Source organism: Neofelis nebulosa, chromosome 3 (genome assembly GCF_028018385.1).
Source record: "Neofelis nebulosa isolate mNeoNeb1 chromosome 3, mNeoNeb1.pri, whole genome shotgun sequence".
Taxonomy (NCBI): Eukaryota; Metazoa; Chordata; class Mammalia; order Carnivora; family Felidae; genus Neofelis; species Neofelis nebulosa.
The window spans coordinates 190,973,245-191,000,551 of NC_080784.1; the positions used below are offsets into that span (position 1 = coordinate 190,973,245).

At 39.7% G+C, this 27,307-nt stretch overlaps 2 protein-coding genes across 11 annotated transcripts in view; one reads left to right on the forward strand and one right to left on the reverse strand.

The window, feature by feature from the left end:
- The window catches only part of KCNIP4 (potassium voltage-gated channel interacting protein 4), a 543,363-nt gene extending 536,983 nt beyond the window's left edge, over positions 1–6,380 (forward strand). For all 3 annotated transcript variants that reach the window (XM_058722968.1, XM_058722967.1, XM_058722966.1), the window contains exons 5-8: positions 122–229; positions 2,302–2,406; positions 3,016–3,078; positions 4,887–6,380. In XM_058722968.1, the coding sequence (XP_058578951.1) occupies positions 122–229; positions 2,302–2,406; positions 3,016–3,078; positions 4,887–4,934 (324 nt within the window). In that variant the 3' untranslated portion in view covers positions 4,935–6,380. The remainder of the gene's footprint in view (positions 1–121; positions 230–2,301; positions 2,407–3,015; positions 3,079–4,886) is intronic.
- Positions 2,548–26,154, reverse strand: PACRGL (parkin coregulated like). 8 transcript variants are annotated; one of them, XR_009259695.1, is made up of 10 exons: positions 23,654–23,899; positions 21,841–21,908; positions 21,558–21,712; positions 18,264–18,331; positions 16,178–16,268; positions 13,099–13,233; positions 12,521–12,628; positions 10,696–10,776; positions 7,744–7,870; positions 2,548–7,011 (listed from the first exon to the last, which is right to left on the reverse strand). XR_009259695.1 is itself a non-coding variant. In XM_058722971.1 (10 exons), the coding sequence occupies exons 3-10, from the start codon at positions 21,890–21,892 to the stop codon at positions 7,814–7,816; spliced, it is 747 nt and encodes a 248-aa protein (XP_058578954.1). In that variant the 5' UTR covers positions 21,893–21,908; positions 23,654–23,899; positions 26,018–26,154; the 3' UTR covers positions 7,082–7,813. The 8 variants fall into 8 exon arrangements, 7 of the variants coding, with proteins under 7 accessions (XP_058578954.1, XP_058578952.1, XP_058578958.1 ...); XM_058722971.1 differs by lacking the exon at positions 2,548–7,011 and adding an exon at positions 26,018–26,154 and having other exon boundaries at positions 7,082–7,870; XM_058722969.1 differs by lacking the exons at positions 2,548–7,011; positions 23,654–23,899 and adding an exon at positions 26,018–26,138 and having other exon boundaries at positions 7,082–7,870.
- Positions 26,155–27,307: the final 1,153 nt, after the last annotated feature.

Genomic DNA, 27,307 nt, shown 5'->3' on the forward strand with positions numbered 1-27,307 from the left:
ATTGTTCAAAATCGAGGGTTATAACCCTTGCTTCCATCATTTCAGAGAGACTTGTCTCACCCTTTGTGTTGTATTTTTTTTTTTTTAGAAATGTTGTATCAAATTATACTTTTCTTTCTAGGATTTCATCAAGGGTCTTTCCATTTTGCTCCGGGGGACAGTACAAGAAAAACTCAACTGGGCATTTAATTTGTATGACATAAATAAAGATGGCTACATCACTAAAGAGGTAAGGGATGCCTCACCAACACCACCCTCCGCTTTTTTTTAACGTCCAAATGTTAAACAATTGAATTTATTAATTTGAAAATAGCTTTTTCAGGAAATCTAAAATATTTTATGTGGTGGTGGTGAAATATTCTAGTAAAAAATGGGCAATGAAAAGGATTAGTTTTTGGTGCATCTTCAAGGTGGAAACAAATCACCTAAGAATTATACCCCAGTTTCCTAATGACATTTAAATAAATACTGTAAATCGGATAAAGACTGTGGTTGGAATCAGATAGGAAGAAAATACATTCAAGCCATGCTAGAATATTTGACCTGTGACCTTCCCCCTCCAATATAATATGGTCCATATGGAGACAATTTTAAAATTACATAGGCTGTGCAATGACCTGTATCGTGCAGAACAGGACCTGGTGCATTAAGGGGCCCCTAAACTTCCAGGCAGGCTATCCAAGAAAGAAGGCCCACAGACCAGATTAAGGTGCTCATATCAAATGGTTTGTTAAAGCAATTAAAACACAGTGAGAAGCAAGGGGAAAGGAATGAGGTAAATTAACAAATTTAGGATGGGGTCCAAATGGGGTTGAAGTACCAACTGAATCCTGGAGGGGGCGCTCAATATCCATACGTCCTTTCTCACTGCCTCACTTTCCTCCCCTCCGTTGAGTTTTGAGCATGAAGCCTCTTAAACAAAAGGTACCCTGGGCCAATGACCTGACCTTGCTCAACTAGGGACATAGGGACAAGTACACCTGATCACAGGTACAGTGTGACCATTGGCCTGTTCAAAGGCCATAGGTTTTGTGTTTTTTGAGCAGAATACACATGGGACCAGAATGGAAGTAAGACCTCATGAATGTTAAGTATTTGTGTATATTGAGCGTATCTTGAATAGTTAGTGCCTCTTATATCTTGTGTACAGTAATAAAGTAAGGTTGGTACTCAGATGCCTCAGGAATATTTGCTACCTCTTGGCCCTTCAATCCCTTTCTATCTCTATGTTTAACATATACATGCTAGTCTTATATTTCACACATTTCATGAATTCTGAAGTCAGACAAACTTCTTGCTACTTATCTAAACTCAAAACATCTTAAAATGTTTATGATTTATAAACTATAAACTCCTTCATCATTAATAATAGAATTGGATACTCTCATCTGTATTATCAGCTTAATCTAGTCTAGACTTTTATATGGGAATTTCATTATGAAGGCAATAAACGTGAAACAATAAATCTGAATGAGTAATTAGATATTATTCTTACTAATACTGACAATGGAAAGTCAAAAACTAGATTTTGTCTGAATTAAAAAATTAATGAAATTTCAAAGGATTTCTCAGTCATGATATCTTGACTAACCTACATGTGTAATTTCTTCACTTCAAGCCACAGTAGGAAAAAAAACAATGAAAATCCTCATAAGCTTTGAGACTTACCAGCTAGTTTTAGTATAATTCTCATGATATAGAGTTCATTCTCAATAAATGGAGTTCATGATATGGAGTTCATTCTCAATAAATCAACATGTAAGATATATAACAAATCAATAAAACAAAAAACAGTCTATGTGAAGTGTATAGAAATCCAAATCTCAAACCAGAACATTCCTGGGGTGCCTGGGTGGTACAGTCAGTTAAGCGTCTGACTCCTGATTTCAGCTCAGGTCATGATCTCCCAGTCCTGAGATCAAGCCCTGCCTCCGACTCCATGTTGGGGGTGGAGCCTGTTTAAGATTCTCTCTCCTTTTGCTTCTCCCTCGCTCTCTTTCTCAAAAAAAAAAAAAAAAAAAAAAAAAGTTTTAAGAAAAAACAAAAACCAAAACAACCAGAATATTCATTTCCTGATCATCTCAGATATGTGGGAATTTACTTCATTTTGAAACCAATATCAAAATTAGTTCTGACATTCTGATCCTGCAGCTTTTAAGGCACAAAACTGTTGTGTTTTCCTCTGGGACAACCAAAACTTAACAAATAATAAAAAAATTTTTGAAATTGAGTAGGAATAATGTCAGACTGGTTTCTTCATATAATGCATGAAGTCTCATGTGAGTGCCTTTTACTTTTCAGGAAATGCTTGATATAATGAAAGCAATATATGATATGATGGGTAAATGCACATATCCTGTTCTCAAGGAAGATGCTCCCAGACAACACGTCGAAACATTTTTCCAGGTAGGAATGCAAGTAGAAATCAGAGACGGGGGAAAAAAGAGTAAATTTCCTAAAGCTTGCAAAGTGTCACGATGATTCAAAAGAATGCAAAGGAAAAAAAAAAAAAAACTTTTACTGAAAGGGACAAAATAATAGACCATGAAGTATCATACTAATTTAATAATTTTGGATTTGAATGCATTATAATACTGATAACTACACTTAGTGAATAGTCACTATATCCTGCAAAGAACACCAAGGAATTGCCGTGTTTCACATGTTTGTTTCTGGGTTTGTTTTCAATTATTCTCACAAGAATCCTTAAAGTTATAAATCCTCATTAGCCTCAATTTACAGATGAAAAAAGCAAGGCTCTGAAAGTGTCCGCAAACTGCCTGAACTCTGTCAGAGCTAGAGTGCCAGATTTTATGTAGGGCAGCAATTCTAGATCTCCACCACATTCTTTTGAAAAGGGAACAGCTTAACAGCAGTTGGTCATATGATTCTTATCACTAAGAATGAAGCAGATCCTCCCCATAAAACAGGCAGGTGGATTTTTCATTCGCTTCAAGTGTCAGGGTAACAAGGGATAAGTCGGAATAAAGTTTCTTGTTCTTTTCTTCCAAACAGAAAATGGACAAAAACAAAGATGGAGTCGTTACCATAGATGAGTTCATTGAAAGTTGCCAAAAAGTAAGTTCATAGTAGTAAAGAAACTATCCCTTTTGCTTTCATAACAGCCAGACTAAGTCAAGTCAGCTAGCCACCATGAACTGAGCACAATATAAACTTTACCTAAGCTTACCATTCGTACGCAGCTAAGAGAAGCTACCACTCTAAAAACAATTGTCAACTTAATTATAGTTCATTAATTAACATTTATAGAGTGCCTACCCTTAGGAGAGCCACACAGAAAGCCCTAAAGATAGAACTATTACAAGTATACTGCATTTTCATTCCTTAAATCCTTTAGAGTATTCATTACTGAGGGTAAAACATACGTGAGCTTTGAATTGCTCCTTGCCTAAACTTAGCATATAACATATTATCTCCATAGATGTATGATTCCAGTACAGCCAAGTGTACATCACAGGCCGAGTTTGCATCCGATTTCTGAGAGAAACGCGTTGCTTGCTTTAACGTAGGCGCACCCGAAATGGCTCTTTGGCTGCGCCAGTAATGGCCCTCAGTCATAAAAAACAAAGCACAGAAAATTCAGAGGAGAAATCCAAGTGGTTCTCCATTGTCTGATGGGAGATTAGTTTTAGCTTACCTAAAGTTATTTGACTTGATGCATGGGTAGAGCCACAATTAAGAATGAGTATTTTTAAATAAATACAGAGAGGATGAGGTTTGTTGATCTTTAGCTTTTCTCTTCATTTTCAAGTTGATACACTTTTCCTTTGTTGGCGCCTGCTCGTTTCTCAACTCACATTTCGATGTGGCGGCCTTTGCAAGGATCAGTTTGGTGGTATCAGTCCGCTGATGCAGTTACGTACTTGGCTGATGCAATTACTAGCAGGGGAAGTCGGCACAAGTTCAGCTAGTTATCATCGCTGTCAACAGCTCACTGAGTGCCATTCATATACAATCTCCAAGTGCCCCTATAATGTCAAAATCTGTGCTCTTCAGTTTCTAGGGAATATGCTAAATTGCACACAGCCACTGTCCAAAGGTTGCTCTCAACAGTCCCTTCTCTGGCACTGAGAGACCATTCACTTTTTTTTTTTTTAAATGTTTATGAGAGAGAGAGAGAGAGAGAGAGAGAGAGAGAGAGACAGCAAGCACGCGAGCAGGAAGAGGGCCAGAGAGAGAGAGGGAGAGAGAGAATCAGGCTCTACACCACCAGAGCAAAGCCGAACGTGGGCCTTGATCCCAGCAGGGGAACCGTGAGGCCATGACCAGATCCCAAATCAAGAGTCAGACGCTCAAACAACTGCACCACCCACGCACCCCATGAGAACATTCATTTTTAAAGGCTCCTGAAGGCCATACAGATTTAGCCCTAAGAGACCCAGAAAGAGAGGTGAAATGACTACAAACATGTCTCCCAAGCCCCCCCTCCAATCCTGAATGAAGTTGGCTCTTGGCTCGCGCACAAACCCTGCTTCTTTCTACATGTACAAATCTCTGTGATTTGGCCTGTGATCTACCTGGAATGCCAAAATTTTGCATTTGCTCCATTTTTTTTTTTTTTCTTACTCTCTACGCCTCTCTAGTTTCCATTCTGGTTTTCTAATTTGAAGAAAAAAAAAAAATCCCTATTGACACCAAGTAAGATTCAAATGAAATACTGAAAGCTTGCAGACTTTACATTTGTAAAATGGGCTCTCCATAGTTATCTAGATGAAAAAGGGATAGAATGAGATCTGTATGTGCAAACACTTAGTATTTGAGCTTTTGGCATACGCAGTGGGGGGCGGGCAGTACTCAGGAGCAGAACAGTGTACTTGCCCTTGCAGCTACGCTTAATTTAATCCCACTGTGTTTCTCCCTTACAGGATGAAAACATCATGCGCTCCATGCAGCTCTTTGAAAATGTGATTTAACTTGTCAAATGCATCCTCAAACAGACAAATGTGAACTATTGTACCACACTTAAACTTGGAGCTACCACTTTTAGCATAGATTGCTCAGCTTTACACTGAGGCATATTATGCAAACAAGCTTTGTTTTAATATAAAGCAATCCCCAAAAGATTTGAGTTTTCCAGTTACAACTTTGCATCCTTTTCATAATGCCACTGAGTTCATGGGATGTTCTAAGTCATTTCATGCCCTGTGACTCTTCAAAAGTACAGAATCTGGCAGAGAGTTTTACTGATTCTTTAGCCATGGGATTATTCAGCTTTCCCATTACCAGTGATTTTAAAATATCAGTGTTTTTTGCTACTCAACTGTATGTATTCAGCCCCAGGATTTTAAATGGTTTTCTAAACTATTGGCATCTGCATTTAATTTCCAGAAATTAATTTTCATGTTTGTATGCTGTAATTCCATTTATACACTAAGTAAACAAAACAAGATTACTATGATTAGTAACAAGCAAACACACAGTCCCAGTTTCTATGGATTTGCTGCTTTCTGTTAAAGATATTCATTTATCTGGCATTTTTTACAACATGAAACAAATTAGTTTATCACCAGATGTCAGCATATGCCTAATAAAGCTTATTTAATAAGCATTTCTTAATTTTTCATAATACATATTATAGCCAAGGCCTACATGATATATATAATTTGGGATTTGTTCAATCCTACAGGTGGCCTATTTTCTATCTTGTCACTAAGTGGAAGTCCGTGAAGGTGTGGAACAAAGCAAGGATGTTTATAGGCATATGCAAAGGGTCAGGGTATCTGTCCTCGAGTTACATGGTAATGCTTAGTAACAAGTAATCCCTAACAGCATTGAGGACCTACTCCATCCCCTCTCCCTCGACTCCTTCAAGACACCTTTCTATTACATGCCATTCAGGGACAAAGAAACCTGGACTACCCCAAGGCCTACAGGGAACAAAGAGCAAGCAGAATTCACTTTGAAAGCATCAGTGACTCCATTTTATCAATAACTACCATACCAAAACTTCGTTAAAGATGAAAATAAATGCTAAGCAATTCATCTGGACTGTCTTATGATTTAGCTCATCGTAACACTCCAGCAATTCAGATTCTCTTCAATGATCTTAAGCCAAAATTGTCAAGTGGCCACAACATCACTTAGGATACACACACCTTCCCTACTTTGCAGAAATACCACAAAGACCGAGAGGCTACAGTGGGAGGAAATTAGCGACTGTCCTTGCAACACTCAATCAGGTATCTATTCTGGTGTAGAGATAGGATATTGAGAGCCGCCCTGCTATCACCAGTGTAGACATTCAGAGTAGTACAGTACATGTACACTGAAATCCGCCATCGCGTGTTTGTGTAAACTCAATGTGCACATTTTGTATTTCAAAAAGGAAAACTAAAAGCAAATAAAATGTTTCTAACTCTGCTGTCCATGTTGCAGGTATTTTTATTCTAACAAGCGTTAAGTACCAGATTGAAAATATCATGTCCTTCTTTTGGCACCGTCAGGTCATGTGCACGTTTGCCTCAGGGTGGGGCTGGGTGCGATGAAGAAGAGTAAAAGCAAGACCAGTGGGCTGGCGGGTGTTTTAGCTCATGTGGTCTGCGGACATGACGGGAGCAGAGACCTGAGGAAAGAGTATCCCAGACGGGGGGACTGGGAAGGACCAGAGCTCTGAGGGGCGATGGGCATTTCTGCACTTATGACTCCTTAGAAATTACTTGTGTTCTTTGACATCCCAGCTGTGAGACTGTATCTGAGGTGAGAACTGCAAAGAGGTCACTCCGTGTATTTGAGAGAAGGAGCGAGAGGGTGGTCTCTGATGCTGCTGAGACCGAAGACGGCTGCTCCTGCAGAAAGGAGTGATCCCCAATCTTCATCCCTCCCAAAGAAAATCTGCTTTAGATTCGGTGTGGTGGCTACTCATGTCCCCACAGCCTTTTCTTGCCCTCAGGATGGGAAGTCGTACTCTGGTTTTCTATTTCTCACTCCATTCCTTTCTCTTGTAGAGCGATCCAGGGTCAGCATCTACAACACCATCACTGAGGGCTATGCCTATAAAGTATGTTTTAAAAGCTTTTTTAATTAATGGTTAAACATAAGCAGGCACGACAAAATCACAGAGTGCATTTAAATGTTTTCAGATTTTAATTTCTAAAGATCTTCATGACATAAGTATCTTCAGTATTTTCAGACTACGGGATACAAAAATGACATTTACTTAAATAAAACCCAACACCTAAAGTTTAGGCAGTTTTAATAAGTTGTAATAAACAACATACTTACAAGAGAATTTACACATGTAAAAAAAAGTCTTAAACTAGAATATTCTGGCATGGACTTTTTCCAAGGATTCTACATCATAAGATGCATATGTACAGACAATAATTAAAGTGAACTCACAAATGTTTATCCATACTTTAAATTTCCATAGCTTTGATAAATGACAAAATGACAAAATGTCTAAAAATAAGCACACAGCTACAAACTGAGTGTGAAAGGGATATCATAAATACAAAGCATTAGAAAATAAATACAAATGCATCTACTATAAACCCAGTAATGGTTGTTTGCACTAAGCTGTAAATATATGAAAAACCGACCCCACAAAATTATACTACTGTAGAACTGTTTTTAACAACTCCCCATCACTGACCATTCTTTCTTGTTGATGGGTAACTTTTATTATGATTCAGTGGAACTAGGTTTACTCATCTTAAACTAGTAAGGAATGAATGGTGGCTGTGATTTACAAAAGAACAACCTGAAGTGAATCTGAAAAGGTACCATAGGTGCCCATGGCCAGCATTTCACAACTGTCACCAGGAAGTAAGGAGATTTTTGTGGGCTCCTTTCTTCAACAGCATATGGAACAATATGTTGGAATTTTAGATTTGATGATGATAAGGCTTCCCTGTCAACAGAAAAAAACGTAGCTTCATTAGTATCATGCAGGGTTCCCTAACAGGCATTAATTACACCTGTAGGAACAAGCCTAAAGAAGTGTCCAACACTCAAACCAAATGGAATGAGAACAGAATGATGGAATGAGAAGTGTAACATTTTTTCTGAGTTGAATACAGTATAGGTGGTCCTCTGTTTAAAAAAACGTTTAACTGGAGACTTAGTTAGGAACCAGATCACCAGTGTATGAATCCAGCTGCTGCCAGTCGCTTCACTGTCAAATCTGGGGCTAGTTCTTTCTTTGAGCCTCAGTTTCTAGGTCTTTAAAGGGGGATAACGACCAATTCTACCCCTGAGGGCTGCAGTGATGATTAAGTGGATACAATGTCTAAAAAGTACTCAAACTGAGTACCTGACAGGTAATCACTTCCCACGTGTTCGATCAAGATTGGGGTGTGTGCAAGTACGTACCTTTTCCAAGACAGATATGCCTATGATTTAGGATGAAAATTATATCAAGGTTGAGAGTGAACCAACTGCAACTTAAGGCAGGTAGTCAACTGATTGGTTATAAGAAAATGACACTGTGACTATAACTCACTTTCCTGTCTGCCCTGAAGCTGAATGTTTCCATCACTGTGGCACACACAAGCCCCAAGAAACGAGAAACTGTAATATTGAGAAGATTCTTTTAAAGACTCATCTTTGCAGGGGCGCCTGGGTGGCTCAGTCGGCTGAGCAGCTGACTTCGGCTCAGGTCATGATCTCGTGGCTCGTGAGTTCTAGCCCCGCGTCGGGCTCTGTGCTGACAGCTCGGAGCCTGGAGCCTGCTTTGGATTCTGTGTCTCCCTCTCTCTCTGCCCCTAACCCACTAGCATTCTGTCTCTGTCTCTCTCGAAAATAAGTAAACATTAAAAAAAATTTTAAAGACTCATCTCTACTATTTAGAGAAGGAGAAAGATATATAAACATTTGGTTTTTGAAGACAAAGAAGAGCACTTGTTAATTTCAGGGAGGATTACAAAGTACTGAAAGCAAAAGCATAATGGTAATTAGGCCAATTTTTAATAGCACACCAACAGAAAATCTCTGATCAAATATTATCAAATTATTGAAATATTATGCACGACAGTAGAAGTCGAAAACAAGAAGAGAAAAAGTCTGAAGGAGCAAACAATACTTAACTTCAAAATCTTTTTTTACCCTGTATTAGCAAGATTCAAAACAACGACATCGCGTGGCAACAAGCGGAGCTCCCTCGCTGCCTGCCTCGGGAGCTCCGGGCTGGGCATGTACACGCCTCTGTGTTCTCCTCCAAATCTCATGTGTTCTGTCTGAAGTTTATTTACTCGAAAACTATGCCCTCCTCCGCACACCTACTCATGAAATCTAACATGCTGGGCCTGCCCCTTTCTTCTTGCCCGATTCCACAGGATGTGTGTAAACCACCCGGGGAGAGTTTCAGACTGGAAGCTGTATCATCATTATTTAGCATCCGTTTACTTGCATTTCACAAGGGAGGAATTGGCAAATTATTTTGCATTCCAATTCTCAGAAGCACATCTATAAGCAAAAAGAAGTTCCCTTCTGCTGAGGACACTGGATTGGCTAGGGGATGGTTCTGTACCTCTCAACAAGGTGTCTGAATGCTAATCCTCCACACACAATAAAGAAATCCGTTACCTAGTAGTCTAGGGACTTACCTGCTCCACCTAAACTTTATTCTAGGCATTCATCACAGAACGAATATAATCAATTTTAAAAGTCACTGTAATTGGTCAAATTAGGTAACTTAGACAAAGCTTAAACTAACGTATCTGACATTTTAAAACTGCATATGATCACACAAATTTCCTTTATAATTCCTTTAGGAAGTAGCTGCAATGAAACTAAGTCCTGCAATGTTAAAACAGTCCCATGCAAAGCTATCATTAAGATCCGATTAAACGTTGGGGCGCCTGGGTGGCTCAGCAGGTTGAGCACTTGGCTCTTGATTTCGGCTCAGTTTGTGATTCTTGAGTTTGAGCCATGCTGTGCTGACAGCGTGCAACCTACTTGGGATTCTCTCTCTCTCTGCTCCCCATCCCCAACCTCTCAAAATAAATAAATAAACTTAAAAAAAAAAAAAAAGGATCTGATTACATATAATCTCCAAAACAAGATAGGATCACTGCTTTACAGAAATATTTCCAAGACTAGATTATGTGAACACTGCTTTAAATGATGAAAATTCACTTAACCTAGTTATTTGACACCCCACATATAATGAGATTCCCCCAGAGAGTCCCGCACATTCTTGCAAGTCAGAATAATTTGATTCATCCTTGTGTGTGTGCGTGTGCACACACGTTCTAGATAGCATGCACTTCGAGACATGATATTGCAGCCATCTGGAAATCTCATTTCAATCTTTGAAGATGGGAAAATTGTAAATTTTTTAGACAGAAAAGACGGGAAATGAAAGAAAAAGAAAAGTACTTTCTTCAACGAGCTCTCTGTATTAATCCTTTTGTTTTCTGAATTTTCCAATGGTCTAAGCAAGAACATCCAAACTAAACAAAAAAAACCTGTCAAGTCGCACCACATGGAGGGTATAGTCAGAGCAGAGGAAGTGAATGGCCGTGTTAACACAATCTGGTCCGAATCCCAATGCTTAGAAACCGTGTGACCTACGTAAGATGGAAGCTCCGAACTCTCAAATGAAAATATCAACTCCACGTGATAACTTGTGGTTGAAATAATAGATGTCATACAGTCAGTTTCATAGTATAAAAGTAAAAAACAAAGAAGCAAACAAACAAAAACCCATGACTTAAGGAATAAGGCTTTACTTACACTCCCACCATGCTGCTCTAGCTTCTGTAATGCACTGGTGATGGGCTCTTTGAATTTCTTATCCCTCAGTCTCTTGGAAAGCTTTTAAAATAAGATTGGGAGAATGACTTGGAAAAGTAGCAATATTCACCACAGGCACAAGTAAAACTTCACTAAGGAGTATGCTAACTAGAAATAAAATCACTGAATCCTTACCGTATAGTTAAGTACACAAACACCACTTAATTTGTTTTAGATTCCAAGGCTTCTTTTAGAAAATATCTCATTGAAATTTATATGCAATAGACACCACTATATTTGTTAAAACAAGTTCAGCATTATAGTTCCAGTGTCCAGCATAATACTTGGCACAGAACACAAAACAGAAGGGCAGAGAGCAACAGATTTGTCAAAATGTTGAATGTGTGAATGGAGTAATCAATCTAAAATAAGTCATTTTATATATTAGGGTGAAATTCCTGTGGCTAGTCAGGTACAACCTGCTGACCTAAAGGTTGTATAAGCAAACACCTGCCAGGATCCTCTTCCTTCTCTCCTAAGGCTTCCCATATATTAAGCTTCCAGAGTCTATTCCCATTGTGTCTTCTCTCCATCAAACACCTGGTGTTGGTGGGAATTCATCTCCCGCTATTCCTAACCTCAGCATGGCAATCCTGCTAGATTCACTCCCATCCCTACTCTCTATAGGCTTTGCCAGGTGTTCCCGGGGTGTATGGTCTCTCTGCAGAGTAAGAAGCTAAACATCCAGTTCTAGGATCTCTCTAAATGGACTGGTCCAAGAAAAAAACAGTGAAACTATGACTGAAATACATGCCTCAACTCTGAACTACAGAAGGATGCACACAGAGAAATGCCAGCTGTGGGTTATCCCAGCAAGGACTTTAATTTTTTATTAGTGTGTGCAGTAACGGATTAATTCCACCTAAAGAAAAGATCGGCCCTTGTCTCTGGCTCCTGGATGGGAACCTCTAAGCCCTTGGTACGATCCTGCCAGATAAGAGCGTCTTTGTTTACATGGGGCCTTGGGCCACATGATCTCAGCTCAGCTTCTGAAGAGGCTGGAGACTAAGGTCGACCATGCAAGCAGCCAGTCATGCTTGCTTGACAGAACCCTAATATGAACCCTGGGACACCACGCTGAGGGGAGTTTCTTAGGACGCAATACTCCATCTGTGTTGCCACATATACTTCTGGCTGGAGGAAGCAAGCGCTGTCCAACTCCAGTGTGAGAGAGGTCAACTGGAGACTCCACATTTTGACCTTCCTGGGCTCTGCTCTGTGCACCTCCTTGCTTTGTGGCTTTTACTTGGTAGCCCTTCACTGTAATGAACTGAAACCGTGTAACAGCTTTTTGAGTTTCCCGAGTCCTTCTAACTGTCCAGTATCCCAGTGTGTATCTGTCCTAAGGATTAAGCTACACATAACAGGGAAACGTCTCATCCTGAATACTGTTTACAGATTTACTAAAAACTTACAAGGAAAAACAAAGAAAATGATGAAAAACATGACTGTGGCAATGTACAATTACACAGGAGGGTGGATGAGCTGTCTTTATAATCCGTGCTAATCAACATGGGCATAAGACCATTGTACTGTTCATTAATTTTTGTCCCCTCCCCGACTCTCGCTCTCACTCTCTCTGTCTCTCTCTCTCTCTGTCTCTCTCAAAACTAAATAAACATTAAAAAAAAAGAAGAAGAAGAATCAGATCTTTTTTAGGATTTCTGAATCCGTTAACGACTAATTGGAAGCCACTGATCACGACAAGATACAGACAGTGCATGATACGCATACACAAGCACTCTGTCATCTTTTCAGTACTTACACTTGTCAGCAGATGTTTCAGATGGTCATTCAGAGAAGGACCAACGACGACACTTAGCTGCACGAGAGCATTCAGACCTCTTGCAAACACGTCATCATCCAGGTGTACCTGGGGGGTTAGACGGTCAGGGGTACAGGGACAGAAAAGGAAAGAGGAAAGACAAGTAAGAAGAAAGGGCAAGCAGGTGGAGAAAAAAGTAAGACTGAACATTCAAAATTAGAAGATAAGCCACTAAACCCTGAATCTAAAAAAATACCCTTTAATGTTATACCATCTAGAAGCAAAAAAATAAACTTCTGGCTTGACTGAAAGATTAGCTTAGCTGTATCACAGCAAGCAGCAAGGCTGATGTGAGGTTTCTTACTTTCTCTAATTACTAAAAATGTCCCCTTTTACCTTTCGGATATCCTCTACAGGTGTCTTCAAGTAAGTAATCATCTGTCCCTGAATAACCATGGCCTAATTTTGCATGCACATCAAAATCACAGGTAAAGGACTCATTTGCATACAATTTGGAAGAAAAAAAGACATAAAATATTCTAAATGTACCACAGAAAGTCCAAAGGAATAGAGGATACCAGAGCCGCCTTTAGCACAGGAACCAGTCTTGGAAGCAAAGGCACAGCTTTTTCAGGAGCTCCTTGGACCAAAAGTAATTCTCTAAATCCCTCCTTTGACACGAAGGTGTATGGATGTTTAGTCTCTCTCAAACCCTGCCAAAGACAAAAAACAAACAAACAAAACAAAACAAACAAGCAAACAAAAAAGATTTACTAAGCATCTGGTTATACTAACAACAAAATTGAATTCTTACTAGTCTAAATGAAAATCAAGTTTTATTATGGTTTTCCTAATCATGATCTATAATTTCAATAATTACAATTTCAATTAAACCCAGAAATTGTGGAACAAAGGACATACATGGGACAGGAAGAATTTCTACCCACAGGAAGGAAGGAAAAGATTTTGAACATTAAAGGAACAGGAAAAAGAAACGGAAAAGCAAGGAAAAATAAAGGAAATAAAGAAAAAGAAAGGGAGGAAGAAAATAAAAGGGGAGAGGAAGAGAGAGGAAAGGTAAATAATAAAAAAAAGAAAAAACGTATAAGAAACCCTCACGAGGATACTGAAAACATTTTGTGTGTACTACCAAATACTGTCTGCAAGCACAGAAAATCAGCCTAAAATGATGGTTTATAATTATTGGACCTCCTACCTTTACAGTGACTTTACAACTTGTTTAATGAGTTTCTAAAATATTGTATTTCCTTCATATTTAAATATTTTACATTAAGATATTTAAAAAACATCGTTTCCTATGAAAATCTTACAGAAAACCACTGTAAGATTTTAAATGTCATTTTTAACATTAGAATGTGAAATAAAAATATGAAGGGGAGCCTGAGTGGCTCAGTCACTTGAGCGTCCGACTTTGGCTTAGGTCATGATCTCATGGTTCATGAGTTCAAGCCCCATGTTGGGCTCTGTGCTGACAGCTCAGAGCCTGGAGCCTGCTTCAGATTCTGTGTCTCCCTCTCTCTTCGCTCCTCCCCTGCTCACACTCTGTCTCTCTCTCAAAAATAAATAAGATTGAAAAATATATATATATGAAAATAACCCGTATCATTTCTTTCACCCTAAATGCATCAGAAACTATTGGATAGTACTCTTTTGTGATTTAATCCATCACTTTGAGTCAAGACAGAAGAGCCACCTGACTTTTTTTGAAAACGTAATACAAAAAAAAGCAACAGCAATACTCCATCAGTTTGACTAATTATTATCTGTGAATAAGTAAAACTGCCTGCAAAGTCATGCCTAAAAATACTAATTTTCAACCAATTTGCTCTTTAGACCAAACTATCTGCTTCCAAACAGTGATCAAACACTTCTTTTCCTGGACCGCCAAGCACAGCAGCACCACTTTGGAACACAGCTTCTATCACCCTAAGGTTGTGCCTCTCCTGGCCATTGTAGAGATGAGGGATCAGGTCAAGAGAGGTGGATTTCCATAGTGGTGGTTCTGTCAGTACTTTTCCATTATTAAATAAGTAGAAGGAAAGGCTAATAATGTACCCAACACAGAAATAAAGGCATTGGTGTTTGGAAAATAATTATTTAAAGCACCGACTTTATATAATCTCAACTAAACACAGAGTCCCTTTAGGGACTCTCCAAATTAAAGAACTCCCCTCACCTTCCTCACTTTGTGATTAGCTAGAGCATTTTTTTTTTTTTAATGTTTATTTTTGAAAGAGTGAGTGGGCAGGTGCACCAGCTCATGGGGGAGGGGCAGAAGAGAGAGAGAGAATCCCAAGCAGGCTCCTCACGGTCAGCCCAGACCCAGATGCGGGGCCTGATCTGATCTCAGGTACTGTGCGATCATGACCTGAGCCGAAATCAAGAGTGGGATGTTTAATCAACTGAGCCACCCAGGCACCCCTAATTGGACCATGTTTTCAAAGGTGTCACTATAGTTGTGATTCATCTAAAAAATGGTCTGCTACCATATACAAAAGGTTTAAAAAATTTTTTTAAACTAATGAAACATTGATACATTTTTAAGTTTTTTTTTTTTTTTTAATTTTTTTTTTTTTAATGTTTTTTATTTATTTTTGGGACAGAGAGAGACAGAGCATGAACGGGGGAGGGGCAGAGAGAGAGGGAGACACAGAATCGGAAACAGGCTCCAGGCTCCGAGCCATCAGCCCAGAGCCTGACGCGGGGCTCGAACTCACGGACTGCGAGATGGTGACCTGGCTGAAGTCGGACGCTTAACCGACTGCGCCACCCAGGCGCCCCTACATTTTTAAGTTTTTAATACCAAGTTTAAAAGACTTTGATCAAAACTGAATTTCAAAATAGGCTACCCATAAAAATATGCTGTTATTAAACCAAAATAATCTTGTAAGCAGAGATATAAATTAAGAAAAACAAAGACCAACAAAAATGATCCTAACTCTTAAAAAAGACAAGTATCTGTAACTTAAACATAAGACAACTGGCTAGTTCATTTCTCAACTTGTGACTCTAAGGGAATAAATTTCACAGAAGAGATCACTGATCCACTTGAAGCTAATACTCTGCCAACTTTTTCCTGACATGGTAAAAAATATAAGGAATCTATGAAAAATTTTCTTAAAATCCTCTACAAAAATGATCTCCCTGACATTCGACTTAAAATGTACAGGTGGGCAAAAGCCCAGAGAATTTTCCAAAAGGATGTTTAGGTAGTTAGTATCAGCTCCCTAAAAAACATATCACATTCACGTTAAACATGACTGGTGGTATAGAAATAGATCAACCACCCATTGCTATCTGATGTAGTTTAAGTTAAACCACTGATGTTCTCCTGATATGACTCATTCAATATGATTCCAAGTACTTTTTTGGAATTAAGTGTGAATATTTCATCTACTTATCTACAAATCCCTGTGTAGACTAAGTTGTTTATAAAGCTGATTAATCAGTTTCTAATAAACATATACTGATCATAATTAGTTCCTAAGGGAGCGCTGGTGTTTTAATGACTTTCGCTTGGCTCTTATTCCAAAAGCATAAAATAAGATTTACTGATGCGTTGTGAAGTAACATTTAATACAGTTTTTAAGGTGTTTTTTTCCATAAACACTCAGGAGAAATGGAAATCACACATACCTCTGCTAAAGTAATAAGAAGAGGATCAAATGGAAGATTTTCAGGAGGACATTCCCACTGCAATCTGTGTTTCACTGAACCATGGACCAATCTAAAATAACAAACACTGGTAAACGCAACATGGACAATGTAATTATATATTAAACACTAATTCTCTAACACATTCAGACTCTTTCCAGAACATAATCATATTAGAACTATTCTGTAACATGTAGGAATATCATGGCTTGCAACGTTATTACGAAGGCATCTCACACAGCAAAGTCTGTAACCCCCACTCCTATCCTTTCAGCAAAACTGTTTCGCGGCAAAACTCAACTCCACACGTGTTCAGCCTACAGTGTTGGGAGTTCAAGCATGGTGCCATCTGTGAGTCTTAACACAAATGCTACACTTGACATGTTTAAGTCATAATTGTAACAAAATAGGTAACCTACCAATGTGCAAACAAAGAAATGTGATAATTAGAAACAGTAACATGTTTTATATGGAACATTATTTTTCAGATACAGATTCTTTAACCCTCATGATCTAAATACAAGCCAGATTTCCCCTCTGTTACACAAAAGAAAACAGAGGCCAGGAGGTGAAACAGCCCATGCAGGGTTACAAAATGGTAGCTCCTTGAATTGGTCACTGCTGCTGCTGTTGCTTTAAAAACATTTTTTTTTTATTAACAGCTTTACTGAGTCTTAACCAACGTGCAACAAACTGTACATGGTTATGAAGTGTAACATTTGATACTGGTTTTGATATATAAATACATCAACAGAACCCTCATCATAACCACGACAGTGAACTTACTCAAGACGCTCAAATGTTTCTTCACCCTTTTGTAATGTTCTCAACTTCTTGACACCTTTTTTAGTGTTATTTTCTTAATAGCAAGAGGCCTCGGTAACATTTTTACAATTTTAGCAACCATGATTGCTTAGAGTGGGGGGGGGGGGGTGTAAGAATATGTAAATATGGTTTTGACTCAGAATAAAATAAAAAACTAATAACAATAAAGTGAGGAATGCCTCTTGAGCTCATTTCTCCAAATCTGCAAATACCATTAAAAACTACATTTCTTGAATTTTAGAAAACAACAAAAATGATGTCGTGGTTATTCTTTCCACAATGAAAATGACATTTCCCATCACCCAGAACGGCTAAAACTGGATACACTGAGAAGAAAGAAATGTTTCTTGGTAGTGAAATCTTAAAATGGTATCATTCTATCAGTAACTATATCGTTTTCTTTAAAACACTTCTGATGTCTCTTACAAAAGGTGGCAAAAACTGTATCAAAAGTGAGGAAGAACTACCGTATGTACTCATTAATAAATATAATTTCAATAAATACAACTTTTTGAAATTTTTCAAATGTCATTTCAAAAACTAATGAAACAGGGTATTATGCTAAGTGAAATTAGTCAGAGAAAGACAAAAACCATATGACTTCAGTCATATAAGGACTTTAAGAGACAAAACAGATGAACATAAGGGAAGGGAAACAAAAATAATATAAAAACCTGGAGGGGTACAAAACAGAAGAGACTCATAAATATGGAGAACAAACTGAGGGTTGCTGGAGGGGTTGTGGGAGAGGGGACGGGCTAAAGGGGTAAGGGGCACCAAGGAATCTACTCCTGAAATCATTGTTGCACTATATGCTAACTAATTTGGGCATAAATTTTAAAAAATAAAAAATAAAATAAGAAAAAATAATCTCCATTAAAAAAAACCCAAAACAACAACAACAAACAAAAAACTAATGAAACAATCCCATTCAATTATAAACTTTCAGTTTCAGACTATTTATTTGCAACTCGCCCGAGGCTATGAATGCTTATATTGTTTCAGAAACTGGTTAATTCCATTTCTTAAATTACAGATCTATTTGTAATTCTATTTTGGAACTGAAATGATTTTCTTCAACAATGTCTCACGATCTACCCCAGTCCAACAGCCAAAGTGTAAATAAGTCACCTTTACTGCAACCTCCTAGTATATAAAATTTTCAATACATTTAAACTAAATACTGTTATTGATTTGACTCAGTTATTTTGAATAATCTGGTCAGTTATCCGTACTGATTTACCTGCAAGGAATACCTCCTTTAGAGTAAATAGCCGCAAATGCAGAAGGGGCTCGGGACTGTTCACCAAACTGAAAGAAAAAGACGACAGGAATGCAGTAAGTATACCATCACCTCCACTCTGTGATACCTGCCCGATTTTCATCCTGCTGAGGTCAGAGGCAAAGGGACATCCTGACTTTTCACCCACGATGCTGGTATCAAGTGCATCACTCGACTCGGCAACACACCTGAGGAAAACGATCAGTCCCCTCAGTACTGGACCCACAACCACAGCCACAAGCTGTGTATTTCTTTTTAGCCCCTAACTTGTTTCCGAAGGCGTGAAGGAGCTGGGATCACATATATAATATAGACAAATACTATTATACGAACATCATAAATAAATATAACAAAGATAATACATCTTTCTACCCTCCCCCACTGTGACCTCTCAAGGTGAGGGCTACATGGGGAAGAAGTGTTAGGTACAGGGAAAGCAGAATTGTCTTCAGTCGCCAGCACAACTCCTAATTGTCCTCCAGTCAAATATGGATGGTCTGGATGGTCCAGAACCTGTAATCTCTCCCAAATGGTTTCACGCTTCTACAAAAAACAAAGGCTTACGATTGGCAGGAGTGACAGAGCTGAAGGTGGAGCAAGGCTCTCCAAACATGTGCTCAGATGTGTTTGCTTAGATATATAACTTCACAATTTTGTCCACATATTATCTTAAGAATAAATTAATTCTGGGGGTGACTGGGTGGCTCCGTTAGTTAAGTGTCCGACTTTGGCTCATGTCAGGATCTCATGGTTTGTGAGTTCAAGCCCCACATGGGGCTCTCCGCCCTCAGCACGGAGCCCGCTTAGGATCCTCTGTCTCCCTCTCTCTCTGCCCCTCCCCTGCTCGCGCTCTCTCTCTCAAAAATAAATAAACATCAAAAAAAAAAAAAAGTTAAAAAACAAAAGAATAAATTAACTCTGTATCTATTCCCAAAGATCATTTAAGAGATGATCAATCACTTGGGGCGCCTGGGTGGCGCAGTCGGTTAAGCGTCCGACTTCAGCCAGGTCACGATCTCACGGTCCGTGAGTTCGAGCCCCGCGTCAGGCTCTGGGCTGATGGCTCGGAGCCTGGAGCCCGTTTCCGATTCTGTGTCTCCCTCTCTCTCTGCCCCTCCCCCGTTCATGCTCTCTCTCTGTCCCAAAAAAAAAAAAAAAAAAAAAAAGAGAGAGATGATCAATCACAATGGTTAAATAATCACAGCATACATGATTTCAATGCAGTTGATCCTTAGAGAATTTAGGCACAAAAAGTTAATATTTTATCACACAGTACTTTGAACATAATCAAATAAAATATAGTTGTCTAGATAAAATTATTTGTCAATCACTTGCAGTAATTTAAAAATATATTTAAGGGTATAAGTTTAGAATTAGCCTTTTTTCCTCTGGAAAAACACATGTTTGAAGTTAAAACACACAGGTGAAATGTCACTGACACATAATACTATAATAGGAGATTCATTTACAAAGTTCAACCCACATTCTGCATAATAATTCACAGAAATAGTAATGTTTCATTCATTTAATTACAATTCCTACTAAGAAAAATTTATTTTAAAAACTGTTTTCAAGTAATTGATATCAGATAAGGAAACTTGAAAAAGTGTTTGTTGAAGTGGGGGGAAAAATTAAGACAAATTAGGACTACAAACACTTTTTTAGTTCTACCACCTATTAGGAACTGATTTTACTTTTTGGACCTACAGATCATGTCAATAATCCCTAAATATCCAAAACAACCACCAAGACAAAATTTCTGATTGAAATTCTAAGCCACTCCATTCTTTTCCTTTAATTTGTGACTCCTTTTAGAGATAATCATAGCTTTATCTTCCAAGTCCCACATTATCAATTTTTTTTCTACCAGTGGGTTCATTTTATCAATCTTTACCAAATTTTACCAAAATTCCATTACCATGAAAAAAACTATAGTCCCTTCAGTTTTTAACAATATCATCACACACTAGATTTCAACTGTAAAATAATCAACATTAAATATACTTCACTATACTGAGTTTCAACACATGTAATTTTTGATCCAAGTGAAGTGCTCAAAATTTACACACAGTGAAGTGTATAAATTATAGGTACGTAGACCGGTGAATTCTCCAAAACAGTGGGGTAACAACATGCAGGTATGGAAAACCTGAATGTGACCGGCACCCTAGGAATCTCTGCCGTGCCTCGTCCCAGTCACTAACCACCTTTTTCCCTAATGGTGACTTCTGTCCTGACTTCTGACTGACTTACTCTGGTTTGGTAGCTTTTACAGATGTTCGACATGGTCTTGTCTAATATCCCCTATTCTCAGGTCAAGTCATTATTTCCCCAAACTTTCCTTAATTAGCAATAAAATTTAAGGTTAGGGCCACTAAATATTACTACTTTACAAAGTTCTTTCCCCAAAGAGAGGAAGAGAACAGAAGTGTCACCATGAATCTCTCAATTAAACGTGGGAAAAAGAAGCAAGAGCAAGGAGAGAGGAGGGCATTCTCCGGGAGTCCCACTCCTCTGACACTGTGCAGTTTACAGAAAGAAGCAAAGCAACACATATGCTGACACAATTTTTCACTTGGAAAGTCAGAAAATCTCCTCCCCTTGGCCAGTTCATCGTACCCTTTCTATGTTTTACCCGCCATCAAAATCAGTGTCTCAGCCATTCTCATAATCCCCTTTAAAGGCTGAAACCAGGATCATCTTACCCTACGCAAGGTTGGGCCACACACTGCCTGGTGTTGTAGCACACGTGTGCTCACCTTCTGGATAATTCAGTGATCTACACACTTAACGATTATCCTCTTTCATGCGCGTAAATCTCCTATTTGTGAAATGTGGTTAAACTGCTGTCAGAAGGCAAAGGGAGGCTGGTACTATTGAGGCAATTCCTGGGGAGCTAATTTATAAATCAAAGCAAAATAGGGACGTTTATGCCACTGTGGAAGCATGTGGTTCCTCCCACGTCAATTGAATACAAGTTTACTCACTGACATTAGGAAGTAGCAGAACTAAAGAAAATAAAAAATAAAGCTGATATGCAATTCATCTTACACTCTACAGTACTGCTCCATGAATGTGACAGCATACGCCACAACTGGTTATTCCCCATTTGACACCTTCTCATTTGCACACTTCCATCATCATTATTTCCATTCTTCATCATGATTACCATATGCCCTTCATCACTAGCCTAAATGTAACAAAACAAAACAAAACAATGCCTACAAGGCAGTCCTGACTGTCTTTTGTGCCTACCGGGTTAATTGTCTTAGGGTTAAGTTTATCACTTGGTCGAGGATGAGATTTTCTTGCGGACTCTGGGGAACTGGTTGATGATGAGGATTTGCCTTGTTGAACTGTAGTCCTATGTTTTATTTGTATGCTCGATGATGTCCTTTGATCACAGTTATCTGGAAAAAACGGAAGATCAACAACAACAAAAGAGGTGGAAGAGATAAAGTTCACTCTTATCCATCTGTGTAACAGAATGTGTCACTAACCCAATTCACCTCTTCATTTAAAAAGCAATGTTCTGTACCTGCCCCTCTGTTTCTCAGCTGAACGCCTCCGTGGCACTCTGATTTCTGCATTGCTTCCCTTTCACGCCTGCAGTTAAATGCAACTTGATTTCAGAATTTGGGGAGTAAGAGATGCATTAACAACATAAAGACCAAAACAGAACAGAGTAAATAATATAGTAAAAGACACACAAAAAAGATATGGCATGGAGCAAAATACCCCAAAGACCAATGAAAAAATACAAAATTATGTCAACTTCAGTATCAATAACAGTAAATGAAAAACAATCTGTAAAAAAAATGAGATAAATAAAATAAACATTTTTTCCCATTCAAACTGTCAAAATAAGCTTTTAGAAACTCAACTGCAGACCTCTGGCTATAGTCAGAAAACATGGACTGGATTTCTGAAAGGAGTAAGAGGTTGGCACATCCCCTGGCGTCTCTATCTTCTCTGGTCTCTGTATTTCCAAAGGCCCAAGTGCTAACACCTGCCTATCAAGTCCGACTTTTCAAGACATAATGACCTCCCCTAGTCAAGGGACTGAAGCTCCTTAACCTGAACATAACCAAAACTACGGTTATCACACTGAAGTTATGGACCTCTTGTTAATTCAAGGTACCACCAATTTTCTGGTCCCTCAGGCTAAAAGACTTAAGAGCACTGCTATCTTCTTTTCCTTCACTTCTTACAGACGTAATCAATGTGGTGTGATGAGGTGGAAGCCGCTTTAGGCTCAGATCTGGGTCTACACCCTCATCTCTACCAATTACCAGGTTTATGAATTAGGTAGATCATTTAATCTCCCCAAGCCTGGATTTCCAGACATTTTAAAAGCGGAGGATAATACAAGCCTATACAGGCTGTTACTGAGGAGTAAAGAAGGCATTATATCAAGTTGCTCAACCAGCCAGCGATGGTTCACTTCTCCCTCTTCCACGCTTTCCTCTTTTCCGCTAATGGGAGGACTCTAGTTCCCAGTGATGATTTTCTGCCTAATCATAAACTCCTATGTCTACCAAGCAATCCACCACACGCACCTGGATTCATATACCCAACTGCCTGCTGGTATTTCTAGGTCTGGCTCCAGTCCCAAATTCCATGCGGCCTTTCCCGATCTCCTGTTTCTCAAATGTATACGTCCATGGCACTCTTGATTTCTGCACTCTCTCCTTATTTCTACTTGATTATTCCACTCCCTCACTGCACAACACTCTAGTCATTCTTCCACTAGAGCATTTCCCACTCTAATCCTTTAGAATTGCTATTAAATAGATAACTACCCTGGGGTGCCTGGGTGGCTCAGTCAATTAAGTGTTGGACTTCTGATTTTGGCTCAGGTCATAATCTCAGAGTTCCTGGGTTCGAGCACCACAGCAGACTCCTCTCAGAGCCTGCTTGGGATTCTCTCTCTCCTTCTCTCTCTGCCCCTCCCCCCACACATGTGCATGCTCTCTCTCAAAATAAAGTTTAAAATATGTGTGTATAGGCGCCTGGGTGGCTCAGTCGGTTAGGTGGCCGACTTCGGCTCAGGTCACGATTTCATGGTCCGTGAGTTTGAGCCCCGCATCGGGCTCTGTGCTGACAGCTCAGAGCCTGGAGCCTGTTTCAGATTCTGTGTCTCCCTCTCTCTGACCCTCCCCCATTCATGCTCTGTCTCTCTCTGTCTCAAAAATAAATAAACGTTAAAAAATAATAATAAAATAAAAAAATAAAAAAAAATGTGTGTATATACATATATACACATATACACATATATACATATACACATACACATACATACATACACATACACACACACACACACGCATATAACTACTCCTCAACTACACTGTAAGATCTTCCTTTAAGGCAACATAGATGAAGTCTTCTTCCACTTCCAAATGAGTTTTTCAAATATTGGAGACACAGACTCCTTCGTTTTCTCTTCTTCAGGATAAACATTGATGCTTTGGCAAGTGATTCCTCATGAGATGATTTTAATCCACTTGCCAAATTAGAATTCTTCACAAGGAGGACAAAACTCCGTTAACTCAGCCCCAAGATAGTTCAAACATGATGTGACCACATCCAAGTGCCTTGCAAAGATAAATTAAATGTAAGATCGTTTCATAAACAGAACAATTTTCATTCACAGAACAATTTTCATTCACCTAATTTCCTCATCTTACTACCAGCAGATGACTTACTTCCCAATATCACACTTCACTTTCATTCTTAAGGCATTTACCAGAATTATGGTAATTAATGGCTCATTAAATTTGTCAGATAATATTCTAAGTCAAGATAAGCCAGGCTTTAAATATTTCAACCTAACACTGCACTTCAGTGAATATTCAACAAGTATTTACTATCATGCCAGGTCTCAGTTTTGAGAATCTCCTGATGGGAACAGCATGATCTAAGTTTCTGTATGTATGTATGCATATATATGTATGTATCAATCAATCAATCAATCAATCAATCTGTGTCTCTGTTTCTTCAACTCTATAATTGGGGACAATTACAGTAACTGCTCTTAATGTTGATGAAGACTAATGAATTAATATTTCTTTTGATCATAAATTGTAATAGCTGTCACAGCTGAAAATGAGGCATCACAAAGATCCTACCCACAAGCACAAAAAGAGCAGAGTTGGACACATGAAACCATGATGCATAGTTTTCAACACTACCTACCAAATCTACAAAAGTTTGTGCAGGAACAACTAAATTTCTATCTTCTTTCATGTGAAAAAGATGTTCCTGAAAGGTACCTGCAAGAAGGTGCTGCGTTATATTTTGAATGAATTCAAAGAGCCGCTGAAACTCTTCATTTTGAAAAACTTTGAAACGTGCCAGAAAATTGAGCCTCCAAAGGTTTTACACATACAGGGCAGTTTTTATGTATAATATACTTAGGTAAATTTCAGCAGTCATTTCAAAACACACATACACGATGCAAACATTTCTGCGTTCACTTTCAAAACACCCTAGAGACTTGCTTTCCAAAACAATTATTTTTCACCTATTATTAAAAGAATCCACCTTTACCTTACAAATTAAGTCTGCTCAATTTTTTAAAACGATGCCCATCTGGGAGCATACCACTGACAACAAAACCGGAACATGAGTTGTTTGTAAAAGAAAAAAGACTTAATTCATCTTACACTCAACAACTCTTTTAAGTATTTTTTCATTAAATAACATGAGGAGGGTGGTGTAAAGAGGTAATAATGGTGGAAGGAAGTGAAAAGGTAAGGACTGTTTCCTGCTACAAATATTATCGCAGTCACCTCTCATTCTTTTACAAAACAATAGAAAGATTCTAAACAGGCACTAGAATCCCCTTGACCCAAACATCTAAACTATGTCATAAACCAGAGAGCAAGCAAATCAAGCAGGGCCCCAACAGCAGAACCCTCATTTTCCCTTTCGTCTCCTTAGGTGCCGCGGATCATCCGAAAGGGGCCATAGACATCCGTGTCAGTGCTAGGAAAAGCACACTTTGGTTTTCATTGTTTTGGATAGCTCACATATCCTATTTCTTTCCCTATATGCACTTTCTTCCGGGACCACGCTTTGAGACCACCGCACTAAAAGGCTTGCTGAATTCTCAAGGGGCAGAGGCCACTTTTTTTCCTACTCTCTGATCCGTTGTTCAGAAAGTTCCAGAAGTGACAGGCATCCCACTGAAGAAGCCGTGACCCATCTCTAAAGCTCCTTCAAATTCCAGAGTGCAGCCACAGCGCCCAATATCCACCTATCCCTTTTTACCATAAATCCACAGGGCCAATATTAAGGGTCTTAAATTTGCTTTCCATTTTCCTACCCTCTTCCTCTCTAACACCACACTCTTCCAAACACTTAAGACCCGTTCAGGGACAGAGTGGTGTCAAAGTTGGAAAATCAGGAGGACGTGTAGGAAAAAAATCCAGAAAAACAGAATTGAGTGTTTTTGGGGTTTTTTGGCTTTTTTGTTTTGTTTTAAGGAGCCGGGGAGCGGGGAAGGTAGAAGGGCGGGCTACTTTCCGCCAAAGCCTGACCCCGGAAAAGGAAGGGTGCGCTCTCGGCGCTCGGCAGCTTCAAGGTCCTTAGCAACGAGTCCGGCGGCCCTAGAGACAGGCCAGCCCGGAAGCCTGCAGGGCGGAGACGGGGCGGGCGGCACGGCGGGATCCCCGCACCCCTGGCCCACGGCACCCCGTACCCGATCCTACCGCGCCACTCTCCCGCGGCGATGCGCACGCCGGCCGCCACGCCGGCTGGCACTTTCTCCCTGCGCCCGCTCGGCCAACTACCCCACTCGCGTCACCGACCGCCGGGGCTCGGGAAAACGAGGCTTCGCGCGGTCCCCAGATCTGACCGCGCCGCGCAGTGACGTCAGACGCACGCAGCGTCCTCTAAGCCTTTAGCAGGAAGGCTGCGGAGGCGCCGGGCGGAAGAGGGTTGTCCTGGCAACGAGGCGCCGGGGGCTGGCGTGCGTGGTGGCGAAGGGGCACCGTGTGGAGGGTCTTTGAGGACTGATGAGAGGTGCAGGGAGCAGAGGAGAGCACAGACTCCTAGTTCCCTGCACCACAATCTCTCCCTAGTCCCTGTACCTAACACTTAACACGTTTCTTGAACACTTAAAATTTTCTCCACCTGCCCTAGAACCTGAGCGCTAAGGATCCTGAACTCCAGCCCCAGGGTCTTCGGGAGAGAGAGCCAAAGCCACCTACAGGCCCAGCTGTGGAATTTCGTTTCCTGCCATAACTTCCTGATTCGCATGCCACGGCATTCTATATAATACATCCGTATTTTAAGAAAGTGGGTGTGGGGGCGCCTGGGTGGCTCAGTTGGTTAAGCGGCCGACTTCCGCTCAGGTCATGACCTCACAGTCCGTGAGTTTGAGCCCCGCGTCGGGCTCTGTGCTGACAGCTCAGAGACTGGAGCCTGCTTCAGATTCTGTGTCTCCCTCTCTCTCTGACCCTCCCTCGTTCATGCTCTTTCTCTGTCTCAAAAATAAATAAACATTAAAAAAATTAAAAAAAAAAAAAAGAAAGTGGGTGTGCTTTTAAACTTCAGATTATTTTAATAAAACTGATGCTGCAGGAAAATGAATGTCCCCATGTGTCATCCAAAAGCAATTTGGATTGTCATAGTAAAAAGTCCTTCAAACCTGTGCGCTGCATTCTTTTCCAGCGTCTTCTGTTGTCATCCATAGCCTTAGCTTTTTTGCTCAAGTAATAGCTAATTATACAGTCCTCATTGTCTGAGCCCTCCAGGCCCTATCATCCCTCCCTGCCCTCGGAGCTCCATTTTGCTTCCTGAGTCACTGCTGTGGAAGCTTCTCCCACAGACTGTGACTTCTTTATGACAATGATTACGCCTTTTCCCTGCGTTTCTCCACCTTCTGGCACAATGTAGCAGGACTCAGAAAGTACTCTTTGAATAAATGAAACAAACAAACGAATCCTATGTATATCTAACTCCTCGAATGTACTGTGAAATTTGCATACAAGTCTAAA

Coding starts and splice junctions, on each gene's coding strand:
- PACRGL (XM_058722971.1), bottom strand. CDS start 21,892: ATGCAGAAATCAGAGTGCCACGGAGGCGTTCAGCTGAGAAACAGAGGG. Junction 18,332..21,557: donor ACCCTAAGACAATTAACCCG/GTAGGCACAAAA, acceptor TTTTTCTTTCAG/TTTGGTGAACAGTCCCGAGC. Junction 12,629..13,098: donor CTGTGCTAAAGGCGGCTCTG/GTATCCTCTATT, acceptor CTAACCCCCCAG/GTACACCTGGATGATGACGT.